Source organism: Rhinolophus sinicus, linkage group LG10 (assembly GCF_036562045.2).
Source record: "Rhinolophus sinicus isolate RSC01 linkage group LG10, ASM3656204v1, whole genome shotgun sequence".
NCBI classification, from domain to species: domain Eukaryota; kingdom Metazoa; phylum Chordata; class Mammalia; order Chiroptera; family Rhinolophidae; genus Rhinolophus; species Rhinolophus sinicus.
Window position 1 is genome coordinate 41,802,558 of NC_133759.1, and position 12,615 is coordinate 41,815,172.

At 40.6% G+C, this 12,615-nt stretch overlaps 1 protein-coding gene across 4 annotated transcripts in view; it reads left to right on the plus strand.

Annotated features, from left to right (window-relative positions):
• The window catches only part of VGLL4 (vestigial like family member 4), a 143,894-nt gene that overhangs the window by 6,178 nt on the left and 125,101 nt on the right, over nt 1-12,615 (plus strand). For 3 of the 4 annotated variants that reach the window (XM_019732657.2, XM_019732658.2, XM_074312984.1), the window contains exon 2: nt 7,966-8,042. In XM_019732657.2, coding sequence (XP_019588216.2) covers nt 7,979-8,042 — 64 coding nt within the window. In that variant the 5' untranslated portion in view covers nt 7,966-7,978. Of the gene's footprint in view, nt 1-7,965; nt 8,043-8,892; nt 8,985-12,615 lie in introns of those variants that run through there. The other variant, XM_074312985.1, reaches the window with a different exon arrangement.

Below are 12,615 nucleotides of genomic sequence, written 5' to 3' on the forward strand. Positions count from 1 at the left end.
GAGTATTTTGAATATGGGCTGGCTTCTATTTAGGAATGTGGCTGCGATATTGTGATTTATAAGAAATATATATTTGGTCATTCAGATGACTAAAATAAATTTTCCATATATATTTGGTCTTCATCCACAATTCCTGACTCACAGCTCCCCAAACCTTTGGAATTTCCTGAGTGGAGAGAGTGATAAAGGTGTCTTTTGTTATGGGAATGAAGTGACTTTTGGAAGCACCTGGGGATGGGGCTGGTTATCAGGAGAACAACTAGTGATTAGCAGGTTGGAACTTTCATTCCCGCCCACACCTCTAGGGAGGGGGAAGGGGCTAGAGGTTGATTCATTCCCAAGGGCCATCAATTTAACCAATCATGCCTGGGTAATGAAGCCTCCATAAAATCCAACAAGAGGATGAGGTTCAGAGAACTTCTGGGTTGGTGAGCACGTGGGGATTCGGGGAGCATGGCCTTCCTGGAGAGGGCATGGAAGCTCTTCCATCTGGCTGTTCCTGAGTTATTACCATTTACAATAAACCAGTGATCTAGTAAGTAACATGTTTCTCTTGAGTTCTGTGAGCTGCTCTAGCAAATTAATTGAACCCAAGGAAGGGGTCTAATAGCCAGTGGGAACTTATAGCCAGTCAGTCAGAAGCACAGGTGACAACCTTAGCTTGTGACCGGTGTCTGAAGTGGAGGGCAGTCTTGTGGGGCTGAATCCTTTACCTTTGGGATCTGATTCTGTCTCCAGGTAGATAGTATCCGAGTTAAGTTGAATTCTTCAACACTGCTGGATAACCTTAACAGTTATCCATTGCAGGTTAACAGGTTTTCTGAGTGTGACTAAGTAGAAGCCATCCTTCCTCTTATTGAGCCTGTTCTTGGAGCCTGAAGTCCTTAGGGCTTATGTTTAATTCTTGTGTGGCTGTGGCCCCAGGAATCTGATGGCCCTGAAGTCTCTGTTGTTTGTCCCACTCTTGCCATCAACTGACTAGGTGTGAGCACCTTACCTGCCTTGGTTTCTATTTATGTGATTCCATACTTGTCTCTGTTCAAGGAAAGTAAACTATGGCATGGTTTTTGTATGCTGGAAGGAGAGGGCTTGCTTCCTTCAGAAGCTATCCTGTTATTGGCCTGAGATAGTCTCCAGGTGCAGCTCACCTTGCCTCGGTTGCTGAGGGCAGGTTTTTTTTTTTTTTGTTTGTTTTTTAACTTTTTTGTTCTTATAACTTACGCTAAATAACTGTGCTTTTCTCCAGAAGGACTTTATGAAAATCAGCTTCAGAAGAGTAAAAATAGCATTGGCTGGTGAGTCAGGAGCCTTGGATTCCAGTATTGGCTTCTTCAAGAAGTCACTTATATCCTTCGCATGTTGGTTTTGCATCTGTGGGAGAATACTAATAATATTTGGTCAACTCGCCGTGAGAATACGATGAGGTGATTTATGTGAATGCGTTTTGGAAAAGTATGTTCTGTAGCTATAAGACGGTCGTAGTGGTAAATGAGAACATGTACTTCTTACTTGAGTTAGCAAGGCACTTTTAGTTACATTATACCATTTAGTCCGCATGCCAAGCGTAGGACCTATGAAGTAGGCAATGTTATTTACTATGATTTTCTTTAAGCGAGGAAACTTGGTCCTGGAGAGGTTAGCTGGCCCCGTACATTTAGTGTTAGGCATTTAGAGTAGAGCCTAGAACAAAACAGGCTTTCAGTGATTCATTGTTGATTAGAGGGAAAGTGTCTCACCTTCGGTTTCTGAAGCTAAACTCCTGGCTCTCCTGATTTAACAGATGGTAAAGTGTGACAAGAAAAAAGCATTGCACAAATGAGAGATATTTTTAGCGGGAAGAACAGAGAGGATGGTCTGAGAATTGGATGTTAACAGGGAGAACGTGCCTTGCAAGAAGTTAGTGGGGCAGCAATTAGGAAACACTGTGGGGAAGACACCTAGGAGTTAACTCACATCTACCTGATGTGCCTGAAACTATGCTTGTGTGTGGCCACCAGCATCTGGGGACACCGGGTCTCAAATTTCATCTCATTTATTCCTCTCATTGATATGGACAGCTAGCCAAATTGCCCAGTGTCATCACTTTCGGTGAAGTTTCTCCAGGGCAGTGAGTTTCCTTTTCCTTTTCTGTACCGTCTCTATGTGGTGTTTAATAGAGAGAAGATACCCAGTGAAAGCTCTAAATTCTCGATGGTTAAAAGGGCCGTACACCCTGTACTGGGGTGTGGTAGTTCATGCTTGTACTCTATTAGTGAGGCCACGTTGGGTTAGCCCAGGAGGTGGTCCTGATGGGAGACTAGAGTGATGGAACAGGGCCAACAGGAATTAGGGATACTGAAGAGTGTGCATCTGGAAAATTGGAGATGCTACAGTCTCCCAGGATAGTGGTATTTTCCTGTTTCTGGCTTTTGGCCAAGTGACAGTGTGGCAGGAACATCAGGAGGTTTGAATGTGTTTCTCCCCAGCCCCGCTGGTTTCCACCTCCTGCTCATACTCTTTCATAACTATACTAGTTAACCACCATTACTAGAAGAGCCAAGGAGTGGAGCAGCCCAGAAGCCGTAGCTTTCACCTTGGAACACTTCCATAACAGATCTTACAACTCCATTCCCTTGCCTGAAAAACAAAAATCTGATCGACCCCGTAACTCTGTTCCCAAGAGAGGTGCTCTAGTCCTCTCATTGATCAAAATGGGACCTTGCTTTGTAGAAGGCTTGTCATTGGCACCGAATGCCCCTAAATTTTAGTAGCTTGAGAATTGATACCTATTCTCTAATTCTCAACTGGAAGCTATTTGGAAGAGCATGTTATTAACGATAAGGGATCCTGAGGAACAGAATGTGGGCTGGCAGAGAAAATACATGACCATTGCGTGAAAAAGAAATAAAACAAAATGTATGTTCTATTCATCATGAGTAATGTTCCTGCAGCCATGAAAGAAGGTGAATGGATAGAGCAGAAATGGGTTGCAATACGGTAGAATGTACTTTTGTCTGTTTCCAGAAGCACATTTCCTCTCACTTTAATGTTGCTATTAAGTCCCAGGTGTTAGCATTTTAAGTGATTAGATTTTTGGTTCCCATGATCTCATATTGTAAAATCTATCTCGGAGATGAGACGACTATTGGGATGTACTTAGATTTATTTTCTAGATGCTGCGTAATGTTTTGCCAAAGGGTAGTAGAGGATTTATGGTTCATAAAGGCTATAAAATGAACCAGACATGGAACTCCCCGGTTTAAAACCATTCAGACCATTCAAGGGCTTTTCAGTGGCTGTGAATAAAATCTCAGCTTTATCATACCCTGCAGGGTATTCATGATCTGGCCCTGGCCCACCTCCCCAGCCGCACCTCCCTCTCTCCCTCTCTCCCCCTCTCCCTCTCCCTCTCCCTCCTCCTCCCCGTGCTCCCTGCACTGCTATCAGGTAGCAGCACTCCTCCGCATTCACATGTCCAGCTTTGGTCTGTCTTGGGTTTTTTCCAAATGCTATTTGTCCCCCCTCCCCTCCCTTCACAAGGCTAATTTCTCACATTCTTTAGGTCTCAGCTTTCCTTCATCTCAGAGAAATCTTCCCCGATTACTCTTATCTAAAGTAGTGTCCAGTGCCCTGTCTTTTTAAAATACTTTTACCGTCAGTTGCAATTTATTTAGTATGTTTTCACAAAAAATTATTTTAATATAAAGCCCAGTCACTTCTCATAACACCCCGAGGGAGATGATGTTAATATCTCCATTTTACAGATGAGGAAACAGACAGAGGTAAAGTCACGTCCCAGAGTCACTCAGACAGGAAGTGGCTGAGTTGATTCAAACTCAGATTGGCATTCAAAGATCATCCTTTTAAGTAGCCATTATGCTAATCTGCCTCTCAGTGTAGTGTGACCTTCAGTCAAATACTGTAACCTTAGTTTTTTTCCCCCCATGTTACTAATATGTTTTACTGGGTGTATTGGGCTGTGATATTGTATAAGATATAAAATTCAGCAGACTTTTTAAAAAAAGTTACTGTTATCGCTCACCTTTATTTGCTTAGGTCTTTTGTGGCTAGATAATGCCTAGTCCCTTGTTTGCATCTCCCACCTGTTTTATTGTGTTATTACCAGACACTGTTGTCCTTACCTCATACCTGCTTCCTACAGAAGTCTCCTAACTGATCTGCCTCCAGTGGCCCCGCACATCACCCCCTCAAGTCAAACCATCCTCCCAGGAACTGCTCAACTAGAATATCATTACTGTCCTATCCCTAGCATGCTCAGGGATTGAAGATGACTGCCTGTAGTCTGCTACGGCTCTTTTCTAAATCCACCCACATCATGCTCGCAAAAGTTAGCTGCTTCTGCTTCTTAACAAGGATTTGCAATTCTAACACGGCTGGTCTCAGCCTTCCCGTCCCAGCTTCTCCTTCCTGCCTCTGTGCCTTTCCTCAGTCTGTGGATCCAACAGGACTGTTGGATAAAACAGGGTCCTTCCAACCAGGAAGTATTTAAACTGTGATCCACAGGTGAGTAAGAGAGGTCAGAGAGGAGAGTGACTGACTGCCCAGGGGAGAGAAACTGGGGAAGGAAACCTTTGGTGTGGCGTTTTGTAACACACACACACACACACACACACACCCACACCCCCCCCCCCCCCAAGACCACTTAGCTGACACTGATCTCTTTTACCACACAATACACATTTTAGTTTTAAATTATATTTAGTCTTATGTTCTCTTTAAAATTTTTTTATTATCCTATTCCACATAATTTAGGTTCACAAACAAGACTGTGACTCTTTAAAAGCAGGGATCTTCTGTTCTCTTCAACCTCTCCCGAGTACTTTGCTGAACTCAGAATAACTGCAATAAAAATTGGTTTGTTTCAATAATAAGGTTGCAGCAGATGGCAGGTGCCTGTAGTTGAACCATAAACACCCAATCTCTTTTATCTGTCTACTTTGAACATAAGTTACTTGGGGGTTTCGATTTCATACTGTCTGAATAAACTTAAATATCTAATCTACGCTGGAATTCTGGGCCTGCATACTTTATATAATTTAAGGCATATGTTAATATTGATCTGTTTGGGTTTAGAATTTTGAAAGCATTGTCCTTGAACTTAACGGGGGAAATTAAGGAATTGTGAGTCTAAATACTGCATTAAGGATGCTTATCCGTATTAATCAAAATAAAAGACTTAAAACCCAAATCTTGCCTGAATAGGAAACTGGCTTGGGTGAAGAGAATGTAAATAGAGTTCTTGGGAGTTCAACAAACCTTTTCCTCTCAGTCTGTTTCAAACCTTGCTTTGTTTTCACCACCTTTGAAAAAGTTCACAAATCCTTACTCACAGGACAAGATCTTTTCAAAGTTATGCAGAAGATTTGGGACTGTGAGTGTCATTTGTTTTTCTCTTATGCCGCTCTGATTTTACTCATCCTCCCTTGTCTCTGAAAAAGAAGAAATTTACTGTTGGGTTTATGACACCACTACCCTTCCAGTCATTCAGTCTTCTTTGACTCTCCTCTCGCCTCTTGAGATTTTTTTCCAAGCTCTGGCAGTTCTCTCTTATCCCCAGTGTTCTCATAACGCCCCTGTTATGTTCTTCATGCTGCATAGCTGTAGCTTTTAAATCCTCCACCCTGCCTTGGGTTTTCCATTCCGGAGAATGGCTCTGCTCCATTCTACATGGCGCCACCGAATAATTTGTGTAGAACACATAGATGACCAAGTTATATTTCTGCTCAGAGATTTCAGCGACTCCCTAATGCATACAAAACCAAGCTCAAATCCTGTCAAAGCCCTCAGTCCTTCCACCGGGGCCCCAGATAATTTCCATCCTTGTCTCTTATTTACTATCCCCATTTTACTCTTCTAGCCCATGGAGACAGCTTGTTCTTGAATGGATTCTGCTGTGTTTTCCTCCTTGCTTGAGTGCTTCTATATTTGTTCTTCAGAGGCTCAGCTCAAGTTCTGTTTTCTCCACAAAGCCCTTCAGGATTCCTCTGTATTTCTATAGGACTTTACTTCTACTGCTGTTTTGACACTGAGCACATTTTACCTGAATCCATTATTTCCCTAAGTGTTCTCTAAGAGATGTTTCAAGTTAAAAGAATGGCCAGTGAAGTTTGAGAGATTTCAAGCACAGAGCTACCATCCCCACTGCGTTTGTCCCCTGTGTCAAGTCCAGCAGCATATCAAACGCACAGGAAGGAAAGTAAGATGGTTAATTTGGTTTATTCCAGTGTTTCCCAAACATATTTGCCACAGAAAAATTTTTTTCTTTTTTTTCTTTTTTGTTTTTAACATGCAGAGCTCCCACTGTTCGGGGAACATGCTCTTTGTACCCTTTCAGAGACTGCTTTTTTTTTTTAAGACTTTATTGGGGAAGGTGAACAGGACTTTATTGGGGAACAGTGTGTACTTCCAGGACTTTTTTCAAGTCAAGTTATTGTCCTTTCAGTCTTAGTTGTGGACGGCGTAGCTCAGCTCCAGGTCCAGTTGCCATTGCTAGTTGCAGGGGCGCTGCCCACCATCCCTTGCGGGAGTCGAGGAATGGAACCAGCAACCTTGTGGTTGAGAGCCCACTGGCACATGTGATAATCGAACTGGCAGCCTTCAGAGTTAGGAGCATGGAGCTCCAACTGCCTGAGTCACCGGGCCGGCCCGAAAAATTTCTTTCTTGTAGGAACATCCAATGCAATACACTTTGGAAAAGTGCTCCCTTATGTTATAATTTTTTTATAGAGATGTCTGCTGTACAGATTGAAAGCCCTTTGAAGGCAACCACTGGGCAGTGTTCACTTTTCTCGCCTTAGCACCTAGTGGGTATTTAATGTGTACTGAATGAAATCACATTGCAACATTAAGAACTGATGTTTCTTTGGAGGCTTGAAGTATGAATATTACAAAGAAAAGCTGGTCTGCTGCATGTTGTAACTGGCACATACAAAGGTGCTCAGCAAATTGAATGCCAGATAAATGCTGAGTGTCTCTAATGGGTGCAGTTATTTTTTTTCTCAGTTGTTGAACTAATAGAGTGTGTCTATTTTCCCAATAATTACGTGTGTGTGTATGTGTGTAAATACAGAAAAGGAAAACTGGGCAAAAGTAGCCTGGTTTTCTAGGTTTTCCACCATCTTTAAATCTTTTGCAGTTTTTGCTTTTACAGGTATGCTGTAATTTAAAACAATTAAAAATAAAAATGCAAGCTTATTTAAAAATATGGTTCTACATAAATTGGTGAGAGGTGGAGGTGATATGAAGTACACTATAAAACGACATTTTAAAAAAGATTCCTATTGGACTTAAAATACCATTTAACTCACTGATGGAATCCATATACAACTTTTTGTGCGTACCGTGCATGCATTAAGCTACACAGTCTGCAGACTCCCTCAGCTAAGGTGGCGAAAGAACAGAATAGTTCAGTCTTAGTAATTTTTGTTAAAACCAATAAACCCACCACCACCACAACAAAAATCTCCGACTGGTAGTAATGCTATATTCATAGAGCAGCCTTTGTTCCGAAAACTGTTTTTTACTGGTGTCTGTACAGGCGTGTTATTACGCACACACACATAAACATTTATAAGCACAAATAACATGGGCATGAATATTCACAATATCCTGTCTTTTCGTTCTGACATGAGTTGCTTCCTGGAATCTGCAAGGGTTAGCTTAGTAGACAGAATGGAATTTAACCCTTTTCTCTATCTGCTCCTGAGCCCAGTCCATTCAGCTTCTTCACAGGATGGGAAGAATTTCATCTTCAGAAGAGTGCTTTGCATTTCTTGGGGGACTCATTCTGATTGTTACCAACCAAAATTCTAAAAGTGTCTTTCAAAAGATATAAATAAGGGTAAAATATATTAGATCAAGATATTAAAGATGATTATCAATGAATAATCAGAAAAAAAAATAAAAGTGTCTTTCAAATGCTGTTTAAATTCTTTTATTTCTCCCTTTTTGTTTTTTTCCTTTTAGGCTCCAACTAAGAATGGAGACGCCACTGGATGTTTTGTCAAGGGCAGCATCTTTGGTGCACGCTGACGATGAAAAACGTAAGTCAGGCATGGGTTTTAATTGCTTTTTACTATGCCCTCTAGTCTCCTGCATTATACTAAAATTAGGTGATGCACGACGTGGTCTTGTGGCTATCAGCTGTGAGTGTTGGTTGGTTTCCTCAGAGACAACAGCCTGGCATCCTCATTTTTATTTGTGAGCGCCCAAACCTGTAAGTCTTTGATTGCTAGGACTTGAACAGTTAACTGCAGTAAGTCCTTTCCTTCCCAGCTTCCTCTCGTGGGGTCTGGAATGAGGATACTTCTTACCTGTCTAGAAGTTTAGAGAAATATGTGTTGGTTGATAGACTAATTGACCACCAGGGAACTAGAGATGGAAAAAAATCATCCACGATCATTCCTGTCATTGGAAGTGTGCAGTACATCTCATAATGGAAAACAGTCGTGAAAATTCCATTTGTATAGCTCAGAGAGAGCAAATATTGGGGGGAAGAACAGTCACTAATGTGGGGGAGGGGCAGAAGGAGAATGAACATCGACACTGGAAGATTATTCCCCAAGTGTTAAAGTGACTTTCCTGCTCACCCTAAGGTATATTTGTTTTTAAATGTTCTGTTCAAAATTAAAATTGCTTGCTGAACAATATTTGCAAGAATGACTTTTATGAATAGCTAGTTACAAACTTTGTTAAACGTTAATATAATTAATTTAGAAATTTTTCTGTAAGACAATATTTTGAATTTCTCTGTTTTATAATGCCCACGTTTAGTTAAGATTAGTAAAAGGAAATACTGTTTATACAAATGAAAACCAGAAGGTTTGACCTCAGGGCGGTTCCAGGTGCCCTGAGTGTAGAGAGTTGGTTTCTTTCTTTCTGCTGCCTTCTTAGGTTCTCTCCTGGAACCAGCTTCAGGATCACTCTGTTCAGGTTGGAGGCCTGTGTAGTTTCCACATCAGTGAGCAACGATTGAATGCTTACGTGTAAGTGACGTATATAGATGGGCAAGGGCTGTCCCTGCCTTCATGGAGTTTATGAACTTACTGTATATAGACTCTTGCAGCTATAAAATGTACAGAGGGGGAGACTGGGTATGCTTGGTGACATCGATGCGGGGCCTCCTTGGAGCCTACAGTTTGGGAGAGCTGTTTTCATAGAAACAGAATGATACCGTCAAGGGAGAGAGGAATTCTTACTTTTCTCCTGTATTGAACACAGCCATTGCAGAGTAAGGATATACGGTTGGCTCTCTGTATCTGCCGGTTTCGCATCCCTGATACAACCAACCATGGATTGAAAATAATTTGGAAAGAAAAGTTACATTGTTGCTGACATGTAATGTGTAGTTAGGCCAATGATGGTTGGGTCTCTACTGAACATGTACAGACTTTTTTCCTTGTCATTCTCTAAACAATGCAGTATAACTATTTACATAGCATTTACATTTTATTAGATATTGTAAGTAATCTAGAGATAATTTAAAGTATATGGGAGGGTGTGCATATGTGATATGTAAATACTATTCCATTTTACACAAGGGACTTGAGCATCCCCAAATTTTGGTGTCCGCAGGGGTCCTGGAAACAATCCCCTGTGAGTACCAAGGGACAACTGTATACATATAATAGGCTACAATGATCACAGAGTAGACTTTATTCTGGAATGTTCTTTGGACTCTGCTATTCCAACTGGTTTAGGAATAAACTGGCGTAATCCTGGAATCCCTCTGTAATGGTTTCAGCTTCTTGGGATCATTTTTTACCTCTAAAGACGAGGAAAAAAGTCCAAAGATATCTAAAATCTTTATTAACATGTAGACAACATTTTCGAGAAACTTTTAAAACTTTTTACTGTGGCTCTCTGTGCACCACTCCTAAGAGCGCAGAGCTCAAAAACCAGCTGTTCAATGTATTTTCTTTTACCGAGTAATGTAAGTATGAAAATTCATGTAATTTGTAGGCAAAGTTGAGCATTAAGTTCAGTCTTTCAAGTAGATTTCTGAAGACCTATTTGGGCTTGTTCAGCCTGACTTCAGCTGTCTCTGCCCTAGATTAAATTCTATTTTTGCTTTTGTTATAAATTGCTCTTAAACTTAACATTCTCCTCAACACTTTAAAACAGTCTTGTGTATGTAATCTGATTTGGGTGTCTTATTCCAAACAGAAAAATGTTCTACTACTTGAGATCAGTTTCCCAACTCATGTAGGTGACCTAAATGATTCTCTTTTCTTTTGCTCATGGAGAACCCAAAACTTAGGCATGTTTGAAGATGTTATTGTTTTAGCATTTTGAAGAGAACAGTACCTATTAGGACTTGAGTATATAATACCCTGATAGCCTTAAGGCTTCATTATGTCTACTAGTGGAAAATAAAAGAAATATCTCAATAGTACACTGTAGAGCCCAAGTCAATAGTGAAATGGTGGTTTTGTAGTAACACAATAGTCTCTTATCTGGATGGCCTAGAAGGAATAAATTTACTTAAAATAATCATTCCACTGCTCATGAGACATTGATTTAATCAGCATCCAGGGTAATCCTGGAAGGTACCTAATGAAAATACAATGTGAGACTGCCAATTTTCCTTGTGCTTGAGGAATCTCTCCTTTCAGTGATCACTTATGCTGGTGCTGGGAAGACCCCAACCTTTTTTCTAACTTTTATTTTTTAGTAGTCAAAATTGAACAAAATTTATACAAAAAGGACAGGACATTTGTATACTAATATTTAAAACAATACCTTTAACATGATACTTCATTTTCTTGTGATGTTTACAAAATGTTTTATTTTTGGTAGAGATTTTGTTCTTGTATCTTCTGATGAAATCCTGTTGTAGCTGCTGACTTCCTCACTTACATTAAAATAATTTTAAGAGAGCACCACAGGAAGAAAATTCTCTTAAAAATGTTGCCTGCGTGTTAATGGTAACGATTACAGACATCTCTGGACTCTTTTCCTCTTCTTGTTTTTGAGGATTTGGGTGGAAGGGATAGTACTTTTGATCTGGTCTAATGAGTATGCATGTGATCAGAAAAAGCTGGATGAGGCTGGTGTGAGTGACGCAGAGGGAACAGGAAGAGAAAGCAGCTTTTGCAGGTGCTGCATCTGCTCCTAGAAATTTGCTAGCTCCTTGTCTGATGAAGACGTTTGAAAACTAATTGATGAAGCATACATTATCATAATCCTTCCAAGTAAAGCATTCCTAGAGTGCAAGCTTTTGTGATTATGGCAACTATGCCCAGATGTATGGAATATTTTTGTGTCCTATCCAGTTAATCATAACATAATGATCAGTTGCACTCATACTGTTTTCTCAGATTGATTTCTTTCCTCCAAGATCATGGTGACTTTCAATCAGCCTCTGCATCAATATAGTAAACCAGTTGCTGTGTGCATAGGTTAGGACGATTTTAGCCAGCACTTTCCTTTGAGCAGGTCAGCTGGGCCTGATTTTTTTTCCTTTTTCCTCTCGTTTCCTCTTTACTCCCTGGTCTTTCCTCTTGGCACCTGATACCATGGCTTTCAAACATTTTTGACCATGGCACAGAGTTGAAAAGCATTTATATTGTGACCTTTGTACTCGTATATTGGCATACCTGATACAAAAGCTTCGGGAAACAAAACTTCCCTTGACTTTGCACAGTGTAGTTTGATTTGCCTGTTTTATTCTTTGCATTCTACTTAATTTAGATAAAAGTTGGATCATGACTCTTAAATTGATTTTAGGATCCTCTAATGAATTGGGACCTGCATTTGAAAAACATGATTTGGTTTATAGCTCCGTCATTGTTGGATAAAGTTATTTCTGGCTCCTCCGTTTACATACTGGGAAAGTTTGACTAACATTTGGGGCACGACAATACAATGAGCTAGGGTATTCAGACATGCTGGAATTGGGTGACTGGACAGGCATGATGTCATCATATTGTTCTCTTTCAAGAGCACTAGAGGACTTGGCACACCAATTGTAAGCAAACATGACTACGCCATTCAAGACAGTTCCTCTCTATTCTGAGCCTGTGTTGTTCCTCATTGTTAGAGTCCGTGCTCAAGAAAACGGTCAGTCCCTTCTGGTGAAACTTACTTAGCTCCCTCTTGTTCCCTAACTGCCCCTGGCTGCCCCACGGCTCCATTGAGACTATGTAGTAGACACTGATTGAGAGGACACTGATCTGATACTTTGTAGCCTTATTTGATGGCTACATTCCATTTGTGGTTTTTAGCCTCTAATCCTAAACACCCGAGAAGGATACCATGTTTTTCCATCAGGACAGTGGCCCACTGTGGCAGCGATTCCCAAAGGGATATTTGTGAGCATTCTGAAAATGCCTTCTCGTGTGATTCTGATATTGGGTCCCTTTTCCTAGATGAGAATCACTGGTCTAATAATATTCCTAGAGGAGTTCTGGATCTGGATCTTTAAGAAATAGGAGCTAGATCCTTCCAGTTAGGGGATGACGTAATTCTTTGGCTATCATATGTCCTTTAACCAGATTCACCAGTTGTTTATATTTTGTCTCATTTCCTTTGTCATTCTCTCTCCCTTTGTGTATACATACATATTTGTGTATATATATATATACACACATACACATACACATACACATACACACA